General features: G+C 41.2%; 1 protein-coding gene across 2 annotated transcripts in view; it reads right to left on the bottom strand.

Annotated features, from left to right (window-relative positions):
• Positions 1-293: 293 nt before the first annotated feature.
• The window catches only part of LOC133350366 (troponin I, slow skeletal muscle-like), a 64,279-nt gene continuing 42,185 nt past the window's right edge, over positions 294-22,387 (bottom strand). Inside the window, exons 3-6 of one of the 2 annotated variants that reach the window (XM_061564672.1) lie at positions 15,957-16,046; positions 8,129-8,308; positions 6,560-6,639; positions 294-539 (exon numbers count right to left, since the gene is read on the bottom strand). In XM_061564672.1, the coding sequence (XP_061420656.1) occupies positions 533-539; positions 6,560-6,639; positions 8,129-8,308; positions 15,957-16,046 (357 nt within the window). In that variant the 3' untranslated portion in view covers positions 294-532. Of the gene's footprint in view, positions 540-6,555; positions 6,640-8,128; positions 8,309-15,956; positions 16,047-22,387 lie in introns of those variants that run through there. The other variant, XM_061564673.1, reaches the window with a different exon arrangement.

The raw sequence follows: 22,387 nt of genomic DNA, 5'->3' as shown, positions 1-22,387 counted from the left end.
TGTAAATAAAGATGACAGTAAAGTTAAAGGAAATTATGAAAATGGCAATGTTTGAATGATGTTTTTGACTTTGCTGCAGTTGTTGATGTCTCTGCAGCCACGTGATACAATATTGCACGGTTGTAGCATGATGAACCTGCATGATATCCACGTTTATCTGCAGATAAGAGATTAACATGCTGATGACAATAAAGTTGATGTGTGAATGAACCTCCTCATCAAAAAGTCAGACAAAGACAGTATTTAAAAGACGTAATGCACTTTTTTGGTTTATAAATGCACAAAGCCACAGATTGTGTGATCATGTTTTATTAAGCAGCGTTTTTAAAATGCTTTCTTACAAATGCAGCATAATCCAGTTGCTTTTTCAAAAGGATAATTAAAAATATTAAATTGTAATTCGTACAGGAAACATAAGATACAACCTACTGGGCTAATGCTCAATTGCTTAAGGACTACCAGACACCAGTTATAAACATTGACTCCAGTCTTCTGCCAATCAACACAGGGTTGTTTTTCTTCTTCTTGAACTTTAAGCCCTGCAAAGTAAAATGATAATGTTCATAAAAATGAAGTTATTGCACGATGTAAACCAAAATCTTCACACATTTATATACTCATGTAAGTCTTTGAAATACTGCCTGCAATTTCAAGATTCAAAAACTATATTTTACGGCGCACAAATAGCCATGCTTCCATCCAATTGGATTTGTTTAATAACTGGATCAAAAATAACGGGTTCAAATCCACCCCATGAACCCCATAAACTCGAGTACTGCTATATGTTTGAAGAGGTCTACTGAATTGATGAAAATTGCAAAAACCTCAGAGTAGACAGAAGTGATCAAATTGAACCGTATTGGACTCACCTTAAAGGTTCTTGCAAAAACCTCACACAATCAATGTTAACTTATTTACATCTACTCACTCGGTCTTGCAAATATCACTGCAGTGGCTGGAGGAAGTGACATTATTCATTTTAATTAATTCAATCGCCTGACATCATTAGGCCTGGTGCCCATATTCTGCACTCAGTGAAGCCAGTGGTGCAAAATGCAATCAACCAATCAGGACGGAGTGTAGTGCGCTGGGTGTGAATCACCGCCCTCACTGAATTGAATTACAGTAGTCCAATAGAGTCCAAAAATAGCATCGGCTTAAGTCAAGTTCAAGGAATGACATGTTTGTGGTAATTTTAAAGGATGTGGAATGGATACAATTACGGTTGAAAGTGCGAATCAGATGTAAAAAAAAACAGCCATGTGCTTCAACTATAATCCACTTATGGATGGAAAACAATTTCAACCTCTTCAATTTACAGAATGTGAGATAAGATGCAGGGGCTTAATCCGATGTGATACCCAAACACATGTGGATCGAAGCACAGCCAGTAAAACACCAACACACGCTCATGCCTGTAACAGTTCATAAGGTTATCCAAATATTTAACCGACACTAAAATCCATACAAGAACCTTAAAAACTTAATCTTAATCTGAAAAATATTGTACATCTCAAAACAAATAATATTCCTGGCTATTGTTGGCTCGCAATTTTTTGTTATTTAAACCAATCATCGTCAATACCAATCATGTTCAATGTAGTCGATATAAAGTATGCTGTCATTAGAAAGGAAAAAAATTAATAACTTTGTCAAATTAACAATTGTAAATTATGAGGAGTAATATGTTTCTAATTATGGACGATAAGTAAAAAAATACTCATGCGTTGGTGCAGAGTTGCACACAAATTGTGCTCAATATTGGATTGAGTGGAGCTGGTCTATGCGTTAATTGCATTGCACTGGGGCATTTGGGGACATTGGTGCATTTGGTGAATGTTGATGAAATTGATACTTTGCTCTAGACGCATGTGTGACGCTGAGTAGCGTACTTTCACTCGTCGACCTAAAAGGGTTATAAATAGTAAAAAAAAAATCTAAGTACATTTAATTTTGTTTTAAATGTCACGTCTCCCAATTTTGCCGATAATTCCTGACGGCGTTGGTTACTCGGTCGCGCTGCAACGGCTCGTGTCGGAGGCGCTACTGCGCCACGGGAGACTGCACTCCCCCTTCTCCCCTCGCTCACGCACAGAGGAGGGACTGCTCCCAGGTAGAGAGGGGGCGAGGCACAACTCGGGAGGCGAAGCCCCGAGCCCGCGATGACCCACGCCAGGACCCACTTACGAGCGCGCCCCGTCACAAAACGCCGCGAGCATTCCGCTCGTGATCCTCACGTTGCCCCAAAGCCACTGAGTGCGTTTAGATTTGCCAATTTGCATTTCACTGCCAGGACGGAGCGATGATTCGTACCACTCGTCCAATATTTTTATCCTCCGATTAGCACGATTAGCTACGTGCAGTGCAAAATAAGTTCGAACAAAGATGGTCGCTGCGTCGCGCGCTTTCACACGCACTTCTGCGACCGCCTGGAACACTCTTCGTTTTCGATGCTAGGAAGCCACTGGAGCTATGCACTTTTAAATCTAGACTACAACATCATTTCCTTAGAACTGCTTTTAATGTTGAATTTGTTGTTCTTTCCCCACATCTCCGATTAGCACGTTTGGCTACGTATGATGCGAAATAAGTTCAACATACCAACATACGGCTCCCCCTCGCTTGCCTCTCCTATGCTCTCCCCCCTCGAGATGGCCACGTTAGTCTCTGAGTCACAGAGACAGAGTCACTCCCAGGGGCGGTTTCTTCATTAGGGCGATTGGGCGACGCACCACCAATGTCATTCAACCACAGAGTCATGCTAGCCGTCACTGCAGCCTCTGGATATAGTCCAATCAGCGTCATGTCACGTTCTGTGGAGTACCGCCTCTTTTTGGGCGATTTCCCTTCAGCTGACTATCGCCCCGAGTGGTCCCCATAGGACTTACATTCAAAGATGCTTTTTTTCGAACGGGGGTGCTGCAATGCATTCTCTATGGCTTCCGAGAGGGCTCGCCCTAACGTGCTTACGTCATCATACGTGCTTACGTCATCATACGTAAGCACGTTTCATCCAACAATATAATTTGTGGCTACCTAGTGGAATCTTTAATAAAATAAACTTGAGTGGATTGTTTTAATAGTGAGTATAGAAACAAACAAGATGTATTGTAAGAGTCACTTTATTTTTCATTAATATTAAAGAAGTGAAGTTGCCTTTACATGCTTAAGCTGTTAATTTATCCATTGCATGGGTGGACCTTATCCTTATCAATCATCCAGACATTTGCCCCCCCTGAGAGATTTTGCAGGAGCCGCCACTGGTCACTCCCATCGGCCGAATTAGGATCCTAACTGAGAAGCAACTGTGGCTCGACTCTGCGCCACAGAACGGACCCTGTGCTCTTCCCCTTAACTGTTCTCCTTGACCCTTGCATCCATACACACCACGATGAGATGCCCAACGCCTTTCCCATCCACACGTGGTCAAGGGTAATCGTGGCACTCGAGTGTAGAGGAGTGTGTTTACGTACTATTGTAGAGAATTAACACCAATGCCTCGTAATTTCGGGCTTTGCTTTCGCTTGAGGATAATCATCATCAGTGTGTATTTGCTCGCACGCCTATGGTGGCCTTGAACACTAAATCATTGCTAGTAATATTTTTAGAATGTAAATCGGTGGCTGATGTGGCAAATGGTAGGTTTCTGATTGATTGTTGAGTAAAAAAGGCCATTTTTCCAACGAACAATAACACAAACAATTAAGCCCTTTTTTGATTGCACTGCTCTGTGGGCAGATACACAAAAGGCCGCGTACATCTTGATAAAATGCCAGAACGCATTGACAATTTTCCTCCATTATAGGTAATTGAGATATCGCCACATAATAAAACTAAATATTCTCCACCAGATCTATCATGCCTAACGTCTCAACGCAACTCATGATCATCAGCCACAATCTTCGTTGCCATCTCTCGCGGTCTTGCGATGCCGTTAATCCATCTCGCTTCTGCACATTGCCTGATCGCATCGTTCTACCTCCGCGGTGGCTGTGGCGCTATAGGCATACTCTCTCTCTCTCTACCTCCTCGGGCTGCCACTCCATCGCCGGTCTTAACCGTCAGTGATATTTTGGAGCGATGTGCGTCCTGCCCAAGCCGACTTGCATTTTCACCATTTCATATAGTTCAGCAGTTCCACTGCTGGATTCTATTTTTTCCGCCTGAGGACGACCGCTTGTGTTGCGATCGAAACGTCGTGATATATTTTATGCCTACGTGACTTAACCGAAAGAACCAAAGAGCACTGGTGTACAGTATTGCGTTTCATTTTTAAATTCAATTCTCCAAAAGGCACTTCAACCTGCTCCCACTCACCTCTTAATTTGACCATTTTCATTCAAGTCCACCTTCAATTAATTCTTTAGATGTACATACAATTTAAGAGGCTATTCATACATTCTAATCATGATCTCATTTTTCCTGAGTTACCATGGACGTGACAAATTAATAATTATCGTTTATCTTCAACTATTAGTAATGTTGTTTTACAATTTCGTAAAAAATATAAATCCTGATCTTTTATTATTTGATTATCAAAGTAGTTATACTGAGGTTTAATTGTTATATGGGTGAGAAAGTATAGCCTTCAACAGGAAATTATAAATAAAAAATATATAAATGCTGCCGAAATAATGCACTCTATGAAGGTTGTTGGACCCATTGAGGTTGCGTAAAAGACTCGTATTCTCATGCGGAGAGACAGATATATGAAGGAGACATTTAATACTGATCCATTTTTATAATTCTAAGATAAAAATTAGCTGAAAGGTATCATAGGCATTGCACAACCAAGTTGAGGTTGTTATCCCCCAGTAGAAATACAAGGTGAATGAATCATGTTAGACCATAATAATCGATGCGATGATGATGATGATGAATGTCATGATGAACAGCGTGATAACATGAATGTTACCGTCGCTGATTATGATGTGTGATCACGAATTACAACAGCATTAAAGAGAAAACATCGCAGGAGACATTCCCACCAAGAGCGTATAAATAACGGCTGCTCATGGGCAACGGTGCTGATTGGGTTATAATTAGGTTACAATTGTAGATGTGCAAGAGGAAATGGGAGAACTGTAACATCGACACGCAATATGCACGGTCCCTGCTGGTGCAGCACCGTGTGTGTTGGCAAGACGACGTCAGTAAAACTGGCAAATGCGATGGGTAAAAAAACAGCAGCGCTCAAAATAGAAAGATAATTGCAGCCGATGTGTTTTTTTTTAAAGTGTGCAAATAAAATATGATGGAGGAAAAAAAAGGAGACGACGCACTTTTTTTTGCATCAGGTTTTGTGTGGCGTTACAGAGAATGTGCAAAGTGAGTGCAAGCGCATTACAGATGTGCGCACAATCGTCCGTCCCCAAGTATACTTGTCGCCTTCTGGCTGGCCATGAAACAAAGACGATCACCGCCATCGCGCGGCGCTTTCAGATGCGCTCATGCTGCCGTCTGGAATGCTCTTCCTTCTGATATTACGAAGCTACTGGAGCTATGCACTTTAAAATCTACAGTAGATTGAAAACGCATTGCTTTAGAACTGCTTTTTGTGTATAGTTCTTACTTTCCCCGCACCTCCTGTTAGCATGGTTGTCTATGTACAACCACACCACCAAGCATCCCTTTGCAGAGTGATGCGTACATCTGCTCTCAAAATTCCATAATTGGCGTACAAATTGTGATTTAAATGTTTGCCCTTCTTTCATTCTTGCTCGACCACAAGACTCAATATGTCATGCCAAATAAAGTTTTGCTTAAAAGACAACACATATCCATTTGTATTGTTACGCAGTAATAATACCCATAAAGCTAACCCATCGCTACAAAAAACAAGGCTAATTCAAACGTGTTTGATTATGGTTGGAGTGGATTGATTGTATGCTGTACTATGGTACAGTACTGTACTATGTACATCACTTTTGTTAATCCACTACTGGATGAGGGGCTCTTGCTCATGACCTCTAGGTCATGGGGGTTATATGTCCAGACTTCTCCACGCTGCTCAGGGGAAGTTGGTGAAGATGGGAAGCATAGATATTGCAGAATAGTAGAGTACAACACTTGATTTTCTGCACTACTCTCTGCTGACAATTTAGTCCAACAGCAGTCTACACCACCTGTTTTATACAGAGTGGTCTTCCATCCAAGCGCCATCAAGACTCAAACCTGCTTACCTACCTGTATCTGATGAGATCGGGGTCATTCTGGGTGTTTTAGTCATGGGGCATTCTATCATGTAGAAAATCCAAGACTTAACCGTTTTAAAAAGAGCTCGAAAATGTGTGGACATTATGCACTCGTGATAACCTCGGTTATACGAGTTGCACGTTCATAAATGCACTTCCTCGTTTATATTCAGTGCCGTTCACTCGTGTTATAAAAAAAAAACTGTGCGCACCTGTAAAATGGCAACGCATTTTGCCGAATACGAAAGTAACCTTCTCCTTCAGTCTCAGCAAGCTGGAACAGCCAGGGGGTTAAACTCACAAAATTACAAGTAGCCTAAGCCTCGAGGGCAGAGCCTCGTCCGAGTGACTGCCATGCTTCTTACTGTCCGGCGATGTCGAACATCTTTTTCCGACCCTCCATGCCGGACATAGCCTCCACGTTCTTGCGCCAATCTCCAACTTCCTGTGGATATATAAATGACATTTCTTTTTTAATGAAATACAGCAGTACAATGAGAGTCTCACCATCTTCCACACACTCATTCGTAGGTAAAGTACCCCCCCCCCCGTGATACAGATTTGGTCGGGAGGGCTATGATGGCGTTGAGTGCCAGTGGACTAATCTGGTAACAGAAATGGCAGAGAGCGGACAACTGATTATATCGTGTCAGAGGATGTTTTATGTCACGTTCTCAACAATATTTCATGACTAGTCTACTTATAGGTGCATCAACATATATTGGGTGCACGTTCGTTTTACAGTTTGTTCCCAATTAGAATAGTCTGTAATTTGATAGAATGAGTCAGCGTTATCTTTATCTGAATTAAAAATGTGTTCAATGCATCCAGAAAGCATTTAATGGTATTTTAAAGAAAAAATATATATAAAGGACGCACACGTAGGCCTATTAATCTTGTCTGTGAGTATGGTCTCTTTTGGAAGCACAAATGCATTGTATCCATCCTATTTAATTTCGATACAATCTTTATTGAAATAAACAGTACTTATTTGAAGAAGAAAACACCTGAAACCCAGTAAATGTTACCGTTGCACTCTCGTACGGTGATAATGATATACATTCTATTGTAGAAAAATATATATATACTTTTTTACATGCAATTACATTCACAATTGTGCTACATATACATTATTAAAATAGATTATTACAATGTTGACAAGTCATAGGAATTAATGTATTGCTATCGCTATCCAATGTCAGTGTTTAAATATGTAGATTTTTTTTCCAGACTTGCTAAATGTGTTACACGAGTCCATCATGCACGGCCAAAACACCGCTGAATTATCTGCACTCTAATGCAATTAAATTCGTTTAGCAGAAAGAAAAAAGTGGACTTCACTTGCCCTGTCCGTGCATTTATCGCAGAATAACAACAGTGGCCGGAGGTCATCATAACCATGAGAAAAAAAGCCTTCATTTGCTTTTAATCACACCAGTTGGACATCTTAATGAAATGTCAAGCTGAGCATTGCAGTGCAAACTGCAAACTGGACATAGATGAAGATAATTTGTGAGCTGGAATTCAGGATCAATGTCCAACCCACACGTTTAAGCTTTCCCACCGTCAATGTTGTTTCTGGTGGAAGAGGCACAATTGCCTAAAGCGGTTATTGTAGGCGACTAATTTTTTTTTTTTACCAGGTAAGGCCCACTGAGCAATATAGCTCTTTTTTCAGAAGCCACCTCACCATAAATGATAGCTCAACGAAGTGGCTTATCATCACATGTAAATGTATATCAGCCAAATAATCTAAAGGCATGTTTCTAAATGTGGAAGAGAAAAAACCAGAGGAACCGGAGAAAAATCTACACGACCAATGGTAGAGAGAGAGACGCAAACTCCACATATACAGGTGTCACGCTCGGGGATTGAATCGACATCCTCCTGCAAACTCGGCGAGTCAAGTGAGCATCTCGCCATCCCTTTCTTACCTTCTCCTCCTTGTCGTCCTTCTTGACAGACTTGAGGTTGGCACGCAGGTCCATGGACACCTTGTGTCGGGAACCCAGCAGGGCACGCAGCATGGCATCGGCAGACATGCGCACGCGTCGCAGCGGGGGGCGCTTGAACTTCCCACGTAGGTCGTATATCTTCATTTGCAGCTCTTTGATCTGGGGGAGGATTAGGAGGAGGTGGTAGGGGGGGGGCAGTGCAAGGTAAATACGCCAACGCAATTACAGCAGCTGGTCGGCAAGCCGATAGAGTAACTCCTGCAGACAAAGGATTGCACCCATGCTTGTACACATCTGTACCGACCACTTGAAAAGCCTTATAAGTAATGAGGGAACATTGCTTAAATTGTAATTGTTATCACACCCCATGGTGTAAAAGGCAGTCTCCAACTCTTATTTTCCACTTGATCTCTCTACTAGCCTCTGCTTATGTGCTATGAAGAATGGCCATTTCCCGAAATATCACATATTATCTATTTTTCATTTTAAGTGTTATTGGCAAATGTCTTTAGTTGATTTCTCATAAGTAAATAATATATGTATGTATGTACATATAGATTACAGTACTTATTTTCATGTAATTAGCATTACGTTTCAATGTTGCATTCATCATGTTTGAATAGGTGAATACAGCCCTTTTAGTGTTATGTTGCCAAAGCTCCATTGAGGGTTAAATGTCCATGTTTTTGGAAATGTCTTTAATGGAATTGTACGAGGACGTTCAATATGTAAAGATGCTTCATATTATTCTGTGAGCTGTATCGCTGCTATTTCAGTAAAATACTTCATGGTGATTGGGTTACAATCCTGCTACTTGCGTAATATTTATCTGCCAGATTTTGCCGTGAGATGGAAGACGTACCAAAGCAATCAAAGATGGAGGAACCCTTGCACAACTGCACATTGGAAAAAGGAATTGTAATTATTTTTCCTGTGATGGCATTAACAATTGCAATGTATTCATGAATTAAGATTCTGTATGACAATTGTATAAATCATGGCGATGTTCTCTATGGGTGGAATATCTGCGTTTATGTAAAAATGCATTGTCTGTACTTAGCAATATGGTTGAAAAGCCAAGAAAACCATGGACCATGTTTATTTCATGATGTGCAGTTCATTTGTTTTGCACCCAACATGCACATACTTTTCATAAGTCAACTAGTAATATTTAATTTTATTAAATGTTTTACCCATATCCCCCATGACCGCTGATATGTGGTTAATTCCCACTCGTCTGTCATCCAAAATGAACCACTCAACATGACCCATGTTGGCTGAAGTTGGGATAAAAATGTATCGATAACCTCTAAGTTTTAAACAACACGTAAAAATACGTAAAAAGCACACTGCCTTTTTCTTTAAAAAAAAACCCATCAGCATTTCCTGAAGATGTGCATTGTGGTACTCTCGTCTTTGGTTCCCATCAAAATTCATGTAAGCAAATGTGACCAACTGACAGTGCAGTGATGCAGGAGAGACAACTGTGAACCAATTTAATAATTATTGGGACTAATGAGCATGGTAAAGTCACCAATGTTCACTGCTGCAAAGTCTACCTCTGGAAACTATGTATGTGGAAACCTTCATCCAGAATATACTGACATCTTCATGGTAACCATTCCGCACATTTGCAAAATGTTGACATAATTCATACAGTGAGCATCACAATGCATCTTCATTCTTTTATAAATGTAAAGTTATCCTTACATCCATGGTGCATACCTTGCCAGTCTCGTTAGTAGCAAAAACCATCACAAGAACACCGGTTATCCTCGTAGCGGCTTTTGGCTGCCCATCAAACAAAGACGGTCACGCGCATTCAGATGCGCTGTTGTGGCAGTATGGAACACTCTTCCTTCCAATATTAGGAAGCCACTGGCGCTGTGCACTTTTAAATCGAGATTGAAAAGTGATTTCTTTAGAACTGCTTTTTGTGTTTAGTTTGTTGTCCTTCCCCACACTTCCGGTTTGGTAAGTATGGTGCTAAAGAAGTTCCACATATATACATAGATTTGTGGAAGGTCACCACCGTCTGTTGTAACATGATACATCCGCTATAAAGCAGCACAGTCTAGAAGAAGGATACAGAATGTAAGTAACAGGGGTCATGTCCCAATCACTATGCAAAGTTTACTGTCATTTGACTCAGGTGACATCATTATGAAGAAAATTGTGAAAAAACATTGCAAAATATATAAATTTTACTTTTTACGTACCATTTAATAAGAGACTACACTCTATGCATTCGCCAGCTACTCAAATATTCAAAAAATACCTAAATCACAAATAAAATAGTACCTGGAAAGTCGCAATCACACAGTAAAGAGTATGGCTTTCTAGAGGATTACTGCATGACCACAGCTATTATGCATCTATTATATTTTCTCTTCAGTAACCCGACTAAATAATAATCCAAATGTATAATGTGCATTCCATTCTAGGATACCAATGCGCAGTTCATGGAAAGCAGGAAACAAAACAGAACCAGGGCAACCGACAAGACTAAAGAGGGAAGGCCACTTTAAAGATATGGGTTTTCAAAGTAGACTTGAATATATCTACCGACTCCGATTGCCTGATTTCAATTGGCAAACGCTAACAAAAGCCTGGTCGCAAAAACAGCGCGAACCTAGACCTGAGAGTGCTGACCAGTTGGAGATCAGAAGCTCTTAAGGACCTTGATGGAATATATAGATGTATTATTACCTGAGCCCTATTCTTGCCTTATAGGTTTTAAAGCCGTATAGGTTAATAGCAGTTTAAAGGCCACTGCTGCTGTGTACTATTCCTTCACTTGTCAAAAGCTTTTGGCAATATTGACCATGATATTTTACTCGCAAGACTTGGTCAACTAAAGATGTCATATACTATAATAAATGGTTTAAGAGTTACCTATCAGACCGTTCCCAAAAGGTAAATAGTGATAACATCTCGTCCACAAATATTAAAATCATGTGCTGGGTCTAATTCTGATGTCTTAATATTTAAACAATCTTGGACTCAGAACTAAATCTCTTTGCTGATGACACTGCCATGCTAGTATCGTGTAAATCTCTCAACGAAGTCAAACAGAATCTCAAACATGATTTCGACCTAATTCAATATCAATTGTCATTCCTAAAATTGATGCTATGTTATTCAAACAAAGACGCAGTTTTATTCCCTTCACCTATTACAGATATCAGAAACAACATCAATGAATAAATGGAGTGCTTCAAATACTTGGGTTTACTGATTGATCCAAACTTACATTACGACCCCATATTGATCACATTTCAAAGAAACTCAAATTTATTTTTTACAGAAACAAATGTTGTTTTCCCATTCAATTGTACCTGCAAATTGTTGTGTTTGACTACGGTTATGCTGCTTACAGATCAGCTCCTAATGAATCACTAAATAGACTAAACCCACTTAATCATTCTGCGCTTCGATATGCACTGGATGTACAATACAGGACCCACCATTGTGACCTCTACTTAAAATCGAATCTCACATCACTTGATGCAAGAAGAAATCTACTTGGGGCCCTGTTCGTCCGTAACATGCTTATTGGCAAATCTGCACTATACTTAGCTAATTCATCAACCCCATTGTCAAACCCAAACAACCTAAGACGTCCATCTAATTGGCTTTTAACTATCCCAAGAACAAGAATTGGAATCGGTGACAAAGCCTTTGCCGTTGCATCAACAATGCTTTGGAACAAGCTTGTTTCCTCCCTTAACATTGTAAATCTTCCTTCAAAAATATACTGAAGCAGAAGATAAGTGCTGAATACAACTGCATTTGCAAATATGATTTGTAACTTTCATTCCTACCCATGTACTGTATCAATAGTTACATTTTAATGTGCTGTTCTCTTGGTGTGGTCTGGGACTGTTCTTGCTGTTGTTTTGCTGCCTTATGCAATTTGACCCTATACACTTGATCGATTTTACGTATTTATTTTTTGCAATTTGCTCACTTTTCCTATACTTTGCACTCCTATCGTTTTTTGTATTGTTTGTAGTTGTAACTTTCTGACCCGCCCCTACTGGACATCTGTGCAAAGGAGCTTAAAAGCTCATGGGATTTATCCAGGATAAAAAAAGATTCTGATTCTAACTGTAAAAACAATTTTTTGCTTGCAAAAATATTGAAATTATAATACCACAGAACAGTAAAATGCAAAACAAGTTTCGTTTATGTAAAACATTTTAAATGTTACGCAGTTGTCTCAATTGACAAACTGATTTCGCGTTGCTATGGATCATTGTGGGTAAAACGAAATATAAGCAGAACTCCATTATTTGTCTCCAAATATCAATAAAAAATATGCTTTAGTCCATCAGCCTATTGGCTTTCCATGATATTGTCTGGAAAGCCAATAGGCGGAGGTAACAAATAATTCCATTGCACGAAGGCTGTGAGTGCAGGGCACATCAGCTGAAAGCTGCAGCTGATATATGAGGACACTTTGGTGCTTTCCTTGGTGGTCTGAGTAAGATCATTGCTTCTGTGTTGTCAATATATACTGTATATATTTATTTAGCTGCTGTATTATCAACATTAAAGACCTAGTTTGCATTTTGATATAAATGCACCGCCAATTAGCACGGTTGGCCACGTAGGGTGCGAAAGAAGTTCAACATACATGCAAATACAGATTGATAGTTTTTTTTGTCAAAATGTCTCAATACCCACTATTTTCTATCCACTTGGCTTTCTTTTCTCTCCAAAGCATCATCCGCCAATATTCTTTCAGGCCATGGATCTATTAATCTGAAGTTAAACAAACTACAGACTTAACAAGTAGCCACATCCAACATTTAGATATGAATTGTGGGTGTGCAAGGCAGGCACAACAGCTGTACTGTTACATGCATGCAATGCAAAAGTATGACACAGACTTGCTCCACCTGGTAGTATTTACTGAGTTTTCTGCCCCACGGCAGATATGGAGTGTGTGTTTACACAGGAACTTCCTGATATGATGGTGTTGAGTTTGGTCATGTGACCAGGAAGCTACGAGTTAAGGGTCTCTAAGTCACGAGGCCAGGCTGGGGTGTCAGCCATTACACAGAGTACAAAATGGAGGCACAATTAGCGTCTTCGTGAAGACAGGTGCATCTGTTCATTGCGGGACTTTAAGAAGCATTGTCTGTAAGTTTGTTTATGTTCTTATGATACTGGGAATGCTGTTATAATGTTCGGATTGCCGTTATATAATGCTGTTAAATTGTTATGATGAATATGGGGCCTAGTTAACAACGAAGCCTGCCACTTGCATTATTGTGAAAGTTCTTTGTATTTAGATAAGACGAGCCAGACTTGTGCCCATGTACCTTGAATGCGATCTTGAGAGCAAGGATGAAAACGTATCTCATCCACAGTTCAGTGGTATATGCAGCACTGTACATTTTGGCTGCAGTATGGTGATTACACAAAGTGACCTTATTTAACACAGTAGCTTATTCTTTTGTTGTATATCTATTCAGTGCTAATGTAGGTGCCTGGTCCATCCAGGACCTAATGTTGAGATTCGTGTTATCTAAGACAATGTTATGATGCTGCAGTGTTCATTCATTGTATTGATATTGCAAGTATTAACATATGCTGTATTTTGTGTTGTGTTTTTCCACCAGTTTTACCTCGTTATATTCATTAAATACGTTGGAGTCGGATGTTCACCCTGGCTCTGAAAGTTTATTGAACGTGAGGTTGACTACTCAGTGGTGCAACGCAGCGCACAGCGAGGCCGAGACACTGAGCATTGGAGGTAAACATAATAATAGTAATACAAAAATGAATATCTGATACGGGAAAAACAATCACACATTCCATATTATTGTATATTTTAGGGAGCATAAATGTTTATCTATCAAGAGTACATTATCACACTCACGACACCTGCATTGAATAATGTTTGTCAGGATCAGTGGCTCTGTTTCTATTCCTTTATCTGAACACCACTGTGGTTTTTATAATAGCATACCACAAAATCTTACATGTGCCATCAGGTGTAAACATTTGGGAAGATTATTCTGAGCCTCAATTATGACAGTGCAGAATATATTGAAGAAAATACATTTTCGTGTCCGTAAAATGTAAGTTTAATCACTAACTTGCCCATCTTTGCGGATGCATTCCCCACATAGCTCTGAGTATGAGGTGCGTTCATGCAATGTGGCGCCATACGGCTGTGGCCGAAGTATAACTCATGATCAGACGTGTGGTGACGCTTGTGAAGGGAGATTTGTGGCATCTCATCCTAGAGTCTGTGTGCCTTGATATGTGGTTTTCTTTCAGCCTGTCACACATATGCTCAAGACTTCCCTTGGGATGGTAATTCGCTCCTACACAATAGCCAGCTCAATGTCGGTGAACATGACTGCTCAATTTTTGTACCTCCTTTGAAATTGCCAAACTCTTTGAAAGGACACGATATTAACTGTGGCAAAACATGTGCCTACTTGAGCTTCTCAATACATTTTTGATGCGCAATCTTGGTTCCCTTGCTCCATAATAAAAAAGCACTTGGGTAAATATTTGTCAAGGAGGATATTGCCACATTTATTTTGTGCAGTTTGTGCATTAGTGGTCTACCCACCTCAATTTAGAATTAATCTCTGGAAAGCCTAACTGGGATCAGAGTAGAGTTGAGAAACATTCTTCATTGGGCCAAAAGACGGATGGCGAGGAGTTGATTGCAAGAGTTGTATATTGGTTTTTATTTCGCATTATAACATGTCATCTTATTTATTAACTTTTAAAGAAGAACATGACTATTGCAATGTGGAGGAACACGTTTGATTTAAAAGACGATATGCTTAAAATATGGAGGACAAAAGGTGTACGAAAATTGTTAAACCAATTTGACTTATTTGAAAAGCACAATTTGAGGCTACAGCATTACAGTATTGATATGCGATGTGGGAATTTAATGTCAACGCAGCATCCCATTGCAATATCAGAGCAGTGGCTTTTGGCTGGCCACCGAACAAAAATGGTCACTGGCATTGCGCGCTTTTAGATGCACTTCTGCGGCCGTATGGAACGCCCTTCCTTCTGCTATTAGGAAGCCCACTTGAGCTATGCACTTTTAAATCTAAATTGAAAACGAATTTCTTTAGAACTGATTTTTGTGTTTAGTTTGTTGTCCTTCCCCCGCACCTTGGATTAGCACGGTTGGCTACGTATGGGGCGAAAGAAGTTGAACATATGCACATTATCTTCGAAAATAACGCAGAGGAACATCCACTCCACAGGCGTTGTTATGCCCATATCCAAATAGCCAGATAACACACCAACATTGCATCAATATTGACTGATGAGCCAGTGATGTCATCATTTGCTGTGTATGGTTTGCAGCAGCAGCTATATTGCTATATTTATTCACATTACTCGTGTAATGTGAATTATAACCAGGAGTCATCGCGTGTGCTTTTATTAGAATGGGCTTTGATGTTGTGCAGCCATTATATATATTGTATATGCAGTTGTATTGTATATATTGCAATATTGTATATATCTCATTATGAAGAGATGCATTATGTACGTATGTTAAACTTCTTTCGTACCGTACATAGCCAACCGTGCTAATCGTAGGTGCGGGGGAAGGACAACAAACTAAACAAACAAAAACAGTTCTAAAGAAATGAGTTTTCAATCTAGATTTAAAAGTGCATATAGCTCCATTGGCGTATTTTCTTATATATAAAAAAAACTCCGGGTTTCTTTACCGACTCCAAATAATGTGCACAGATATGAAATATAATTGAAATGATTCACAACACATCAACAATGTCGTTTGTTCTGTCACCTCTTTGTCGTTTTTCTCCACCCTGACTTGCATGTCGTATCTCTCTTCATCCACCTTGTCGATGGTTTTGTGCAATTCCCTGCAGAGATCCTGCGCAGCGCAATTGCCGACACACAAATTTAAGCGCACAAGGGCACATTTTGCACCATACGCGTTTCATTGTGAGAGCCAGCATTTCAAAAATTATATTTATTTTTTCTCCGTTATTCTTTTTTGGACCATACATGTTTTTATTCATTACATTTTTGGCCACGCCGCCATATATATATTTTCCATTGAACAGCACACCAACCAATTTTTGACTGACTTTAACATCTTTTAATATTAAAATACTCCACTGTACCGTTGTGTGATAAGTGCGTATGTATATTGAACTTCTTTCGCACCGTACATAGCCAACCATGCTAATCGGAGGGGCGGAGGAAGGACAATGAACTGAACACACAAAGTGTTGGTTAAGGCTTCCTTGGGCGGATGCTCTAGTTTATATTTTTTCAAGTACAATCCATGGTTTAACAATTAGTTATCGTAACAGTCCGGTCCCTTTTTCATCGGTTTTGTCTAAATTTACAACCAGGGAAATGGCTTGAACAACATAGCCAAATGTCAGTGCAGTGTAAATAAAAACAACTATTTGTGTTCAAGATAATTTGGATTTGTGTTTATGATGGTGTAAAGATGTTCCAGCACGGGTGAGTCTTAAACTTGGACTTTATTGTGTCTTTAGCACGGCGCGTAACACATCAGGGAATTACACCGTTCAGACCCCGAGCCCCTTCTATCCGCTCCTATTATGCTGTTCCAAATCCTTTGACGAATTGTTAACTACCTCGACTGGTATACAGGAGGCCGTGGGTTGAATCCCAACTCTGACGCCTGTATATTTAGAGTTTGCATGTTCTCTCCGTGGTAGCGTGACATTTTCTCTGGGTCCTCCGGATTTTCCCTCCACATTTAGAAACATGCGTTAAGAATATTTGGCTGCTATGAATTTCCACGTGATAAGCCACTTCGTAGAGCTATCATTTTTTGCCAGATCCCTTCTGAAAAAGAGCTAAATAGCTCAGTGGCCCTTAACAGGTGACATAAAAAAAGTTTAGTTAATTGTTTTTTTCTCTGGAACTTTCCAGACTCTCAACTAATCCCTCCTCCTAACGGTCTCCCAACTGAACCATCATTTGTAGCCTCTTTCAAGTGACTGTACTATGACTGCCAATCTGATCTGAATGGTTCTCCAACTTTCAATCACATTGTGTGCTGCCCCTCTGATAGCTCCTTGCCAATGAGAGTCGAGTGTGCTATGTGAACTCAAAAAGCCATTAGGCCTGGTGAGTATATATTTATTTATCTAGTTCACCTCTTGGTGTTCCGTACAATAGTAATGCAACATGGCACAACATCTGAATAATCTCTGTCGATTGATATGTGCCATTGTTGATACAACACACTGATCAATTCCAATTGCTACTGAGAGGCCGACCATGTTACTTGAACGAGTCTTAGCTGCTCATACACCACACCACTATGCACACTGCCAAAATGAGTATACATTATGTTGCAACTCGAAATGAAGGACGTGGGCAGGTGCTCCAAATCGAGGGCAAGCACATTTATTTATTGTGGTTAATATTAATATTGGGAAGAACAGCACCGTCACTCTGTAAAATGCAACAACACGTGTGTTACAACCAGCCTTGCTCCCGAGCCGCCATTAACCATGTGACTGGTATATCCGCGCGGTCATTCAATAACCCTGCCAGCCACCTACAGGCCCGACTCAGCCATCACATGCTGCTGTACACACATGCATTGATGCACTGCACAGCACAGCAGGACTTTCACAGAACCACACTTTACTCCCTTGCTGCACAAGGACATACTTAAAAGAGTGGTCCATTTCTAATGTGCCACAATTATACCATTTGATTGAAACGTAAGTGATTTGTGTAATGAACATTTTTAAAATGCAGTAGGTGGCTTTTGGACTTATAAAATGATTAGGTATGCAACAGATCACATACCTGCCATGGTACGCATACACACGGACAGTCAGGAATTGTGTCAAGGCCTCAGATTGGTGCAGGGAGGCCTCAAAGAGGATTGGCTAAGCACAGATAATTGAAGACATTATTTGGAGAGAGATTCAAACGTAAAAGGCGGGAAACGAGGATTGACTGTCAGAGGAAAGGTTGACAACCACTGTAGAAGGAGGACGGGGATTGGCTGAGGGTAATGGGGTGAGCGAACCTTATAGAAAGGTGGCTCGAGGGATATTAAAGGGGATAGCACAAGGGGAAGGGATGGTTGGAGAGAAGACCAAGTTGGAACCTGAAGAACTGAAGTCCGGGCCTCGGAAGAGTGTTGCTGTCCACAATAAAGGCGCTTAGTAAAGCAGGAATGTGTGTTGGCATCACCACCTACGTTGCATCTATGTAATAACAGCCATAGAGGGTTCACGTGGGGATTGGCTTGCCGGTCCTGCTTGTAACCAATGAGGGTTGAGATAGGGACCATGACCCAGGCGTGATCACGACATGTCATCAGGAGTGATTGGCCTAGCCATTCGGGGCCCCAGCTAATGGGGAGCCGGATGAGGGGCGTGGTCCCGGGATTGACAGGGAACCATCGAGAATGGTCGAAGCTGTCCATGAACGATTGGCTGGGGGGACCACGTGATGAAGGCATTAAGAGAGTGAGAGAGAACGATCGTGAGCAGACTGAAGCTGACAAGAGCAGGGTCACGCGCGGACGGGGGCTCTGGGTGCCACGTGCGCGGTGGGGACATAGTGCGAAGTCTGTCCTCTCTCCGTTGTCTGCCAGCAACATAGAGTGAGTGAGCAAAGTGTATTGTGGAGTGGAAATAAAAGGACTGATTCCGAAGCCGTCTCAAGAAGGATTATTACACCTACATGAATATTATTAATTAAGGCACTGCATCGATAGCGGTTTCCAAGCTTAATACTGTATTTACAATTATATCAAATCGTAACGCACACAGTATTCACTCTCAAAGAGATGGGCATCCCAGTGGCGAGATGTTAACTACCTCGCCTGGTATACAGAGTGTCGTGGGTTTGACCCTGACCCGGACGTCTGTATATTTGGAGTTTGCAGTTCTCCCCGTGGTCGCGTAGATTTTTCTCCGGGTCCTCCAGTTTTACCCTCCACATTTGGATCCAACATGCGTTTAGAGAATTTGGCTGCTCTCCATTTCTACATGACAAGCCACTTCGTTGAGATATCATTTGTGGCCAGGTCGCTTCAGTGGACCTTGCTTGTTAAAATTAATATTACTTTAATAGCCTAGTTTGAAACAGTTTAAATAGAATGACTAGTAGGCACGTGGAACCACAGACAAGTGGGAAGGCAGCGAGGTGATGAGCTGACGTCACCACTTGCTCAAATTTTGTGCTCATCTATATATTAAAATGTTTTCAGCCAGAAACCGGTGCACTCAGAGATAACTCACGTGTGCGAGCGGGCAACACTATCCCATACGGACGGAACAGGTGGAGCCCACATTGTTTCTGTACGGCATTCTCCAGACAAGCCAGGGTATGGCTCATTCCTCGACGGCCACGGGAATGAAGTTTTCACAACATGTGTAATCAACCAACCCTCGCCTCCACCGTGCCAGGTTTCAGTAGTGCGCAAACACTACCCGGCTTGTTCTAAGGCATCGTCAATAGCAACAGTAGTGATTTTGTGTGTGCTTGAGTAGCCGGTGTGAGCTTGCCTGTGATGAACCACACGTATAATTGTGCACTGCTAGTTGCTACGGGAAGCCAGGTTGGATTTTTTAATGATTATTTACGTGAATGCAATGGTGATGAAGGATTAGGAGGCACGGCTAGAATTTAGATTTGTGTGGACATGGTGCCTGAGCAATTGAGCTGCGGTGTTGTGATGTGGAGGGTGTTTCTGATCGATTTTGCAAATATGCAAATTGCTCCTTCTGAAGAGGACTTTTGAAATCAAATTTTGCCGTTTCACAACCCCCCTCTCCCCCACCCTGGTGCTCAGCTATTGTGGAGTCGGCCCACTTCTCCGGAGGACAGAACACAACGCAGAGTCACTCCAAACTTAATTATGTATTATTGTTGTTATTGTTGTCTATTTAGCCGACCCGTGTCCCCCCCCCCCCCCCCCCGTCTCGCAAGCATTCACAATGGGAGAAGAGGGGGCGGCTTGCACCAGCTACACTTGCTACCACTCTCAATGCTGTCGCTTCAACGTTTTATTTGAATCTCAGCACAACAACTGTGTACATTTATTCTGAAGAAGACCTTTCTGCCAATGCGCCCCAAAGTTTTTGAGAAAGTAATTGAGAATGAGATGCGCACTTTATTGTCACTTTTCCAAGAAAATGTGTTTTGTTCCTTACTCTGAAATTGTGTGACGTCAACTACTGTATATTTATATTTCTGTAATAGAGCAATAATAGCGAACTACAAGCATGCATTGACACGCAACCTGTGGATTAATCCTCATCTGACAACGAATCTAGTGGTGTAGTTGCCTCTACAGTAACATACTTATCGAGACAAGAGCATGGGAGGAAGAGATTGTAAGAGGAGTCGTAAACATAAAACGTGCAACTGCATTACGCGTTGGCTTGAAGCTTACTTCCCTGAACAAAATACAAACCCAGTGGAGTGGGTGGGGGGGTTAGCGGTAAGAAATCAATTGCTCTCTCACGTAAAAGAGCTTAAATTGCCAATAACGAGGCGGGTGGAGTGTCTCGGCCACTATAATCCGAACACTAAAAACTCATCAGTATTTGCCAATTAACACCATTGGCTGAATTAATGCAGCCATTTTGTCTGTAAATGTGCCTCTTTTTGGTGGAAGGATGAGAGTTTTGTTTTGTGCAAATGCGTGTACGTTACCATTTATGCACGCAGACACCGCCGCCGCTTCTCGTGCCAAAATGTAGTGGTGGGACGGCCCAATTCAACAACGGCATGGCCGTAATGACTTCTTGACCTTAAGCGCTAAACACTGTGTAATTCAACTGCACTTTTGAATGAAAATTGATTTAACATAAACTGCACTGGCAGTATAATAACCGCAAGCGTGTTTTTATTTTCTCTCACGAAGGTGGTGTATTAAACAAGCATTATGATGATACTATGTGATATTATTAATTCGCTGTATAATCAGAATTAATTAATCAATCCAATATATTTAACACGCCATATTCAGAAAACATTTGAGACGTGCGCGCAGATGGCACTGAGCAGATTAAATGAAATTTCACGAAAGAGAATTGAAAAAAAATCCGTCTTGTCTTAAAAGCGCCGATTATCACGGCTGTGGGGAACTTCATTTGGCAAGAAACCGCATGAGATTGATGTAAATGTCTGCGTGTGAGACAGCAGCAGAGGAACTTGGGACCAATACATACATTAGACACGAATGAGAGTTCAAGCGAAAGGAACCACAGACAAGACCACGCAACACGAACACTTCTCTGGATGACGGCTGAAGACTGACAAGGCTGACCCAAGCAAGAACCCCAATGCAACGAAGCTCTGTCTATAGCCCGTGGATACTGCGGCCGCTGCCGCCGCGAGAGCTTACTCGTTCCCCTGCTGTGTTTTGCACGATGCTCAACGGAAGACTCCCGTCTGCTCCGTATATTACCTGTGACGGGGTAGGGGGGGGCCTATTCGGAGTGGAGTAATTGAAGGTCGGATAAACTACGGTGTTCACGCCAAAATAAATCAGTATTACCGGGTAACGCACACGAAAGGTGGCGCCCATCACCACGTCTGTGCAAATTGTCACCGTGATTCAACGCTTGCATGAGCCAGAGCGGGAGCTATACAATTACACCTCACGTTTGTGGTATCGTAGGGCACGATGGTTTACATCCTCACGTTAGCAGTCCTCGCAATTTCTGGTCTCTGGCTTAATAATCATCGATTCTCCCGTTTACTGGCACAAGTGATTTGGTAGATAATGATCTCTATTCTAAAGCCAGAATGCTTGACTCCTATGTGGACATAATTGTTTTTTAAAGGCAAAAATCCACCATTAGCCTGTTAATATCTCAGTTATAGATTTTGTATCATGATTGCTAATATTTCCAACTATTCAAGAGTGTATTTGTAGAAATGGCCAGCTGTGCAGCAGAACAATTGATTCTTGACAATTGGACACATTGTGAAATGCTTTTACAAGGTCAGATTTTTCATTGATTTTTAGTTTTTTGGTGGGGAGTTGAATCATACCGTGAAAACTGAGTATACCAAGCTTTGCTGATTGTGAGGCAACACAAGGTCTAAAATCATCAGGGATTGAGCAACTGATGTTTTCGTGAAAGCACGAACAGCACATAGCACCGTGGCTTCCTGCTCCAAGGGTCAGAGGAATCGCCGACAGATGCCTCACACTCTTTCTTGCCAATTGGCATGTTGGGCTTTTGG

This window comes from Lethenteron reissneri, chromosome 33 (genome assembly GCF_015708825.2).
Source record: "Lethenteron reissneri isolate LAM-NWPU_2019-01 chromosome 33, ASM1570882v1, whole genome shotgun sequence".
Classification (NCBI taxonomy): domain Eukaryota; kingdom Metazoa; phylum Chordata; class Hyperoartia; order Petromyzontiformes; family Petromyzontidae; genus Lethenteron; species Lethenteron reissneri.
Note: the sequence above shows the minus strand (reverse complement) of the source record. Positions and strands in the feature narration are given on the sequence as shown.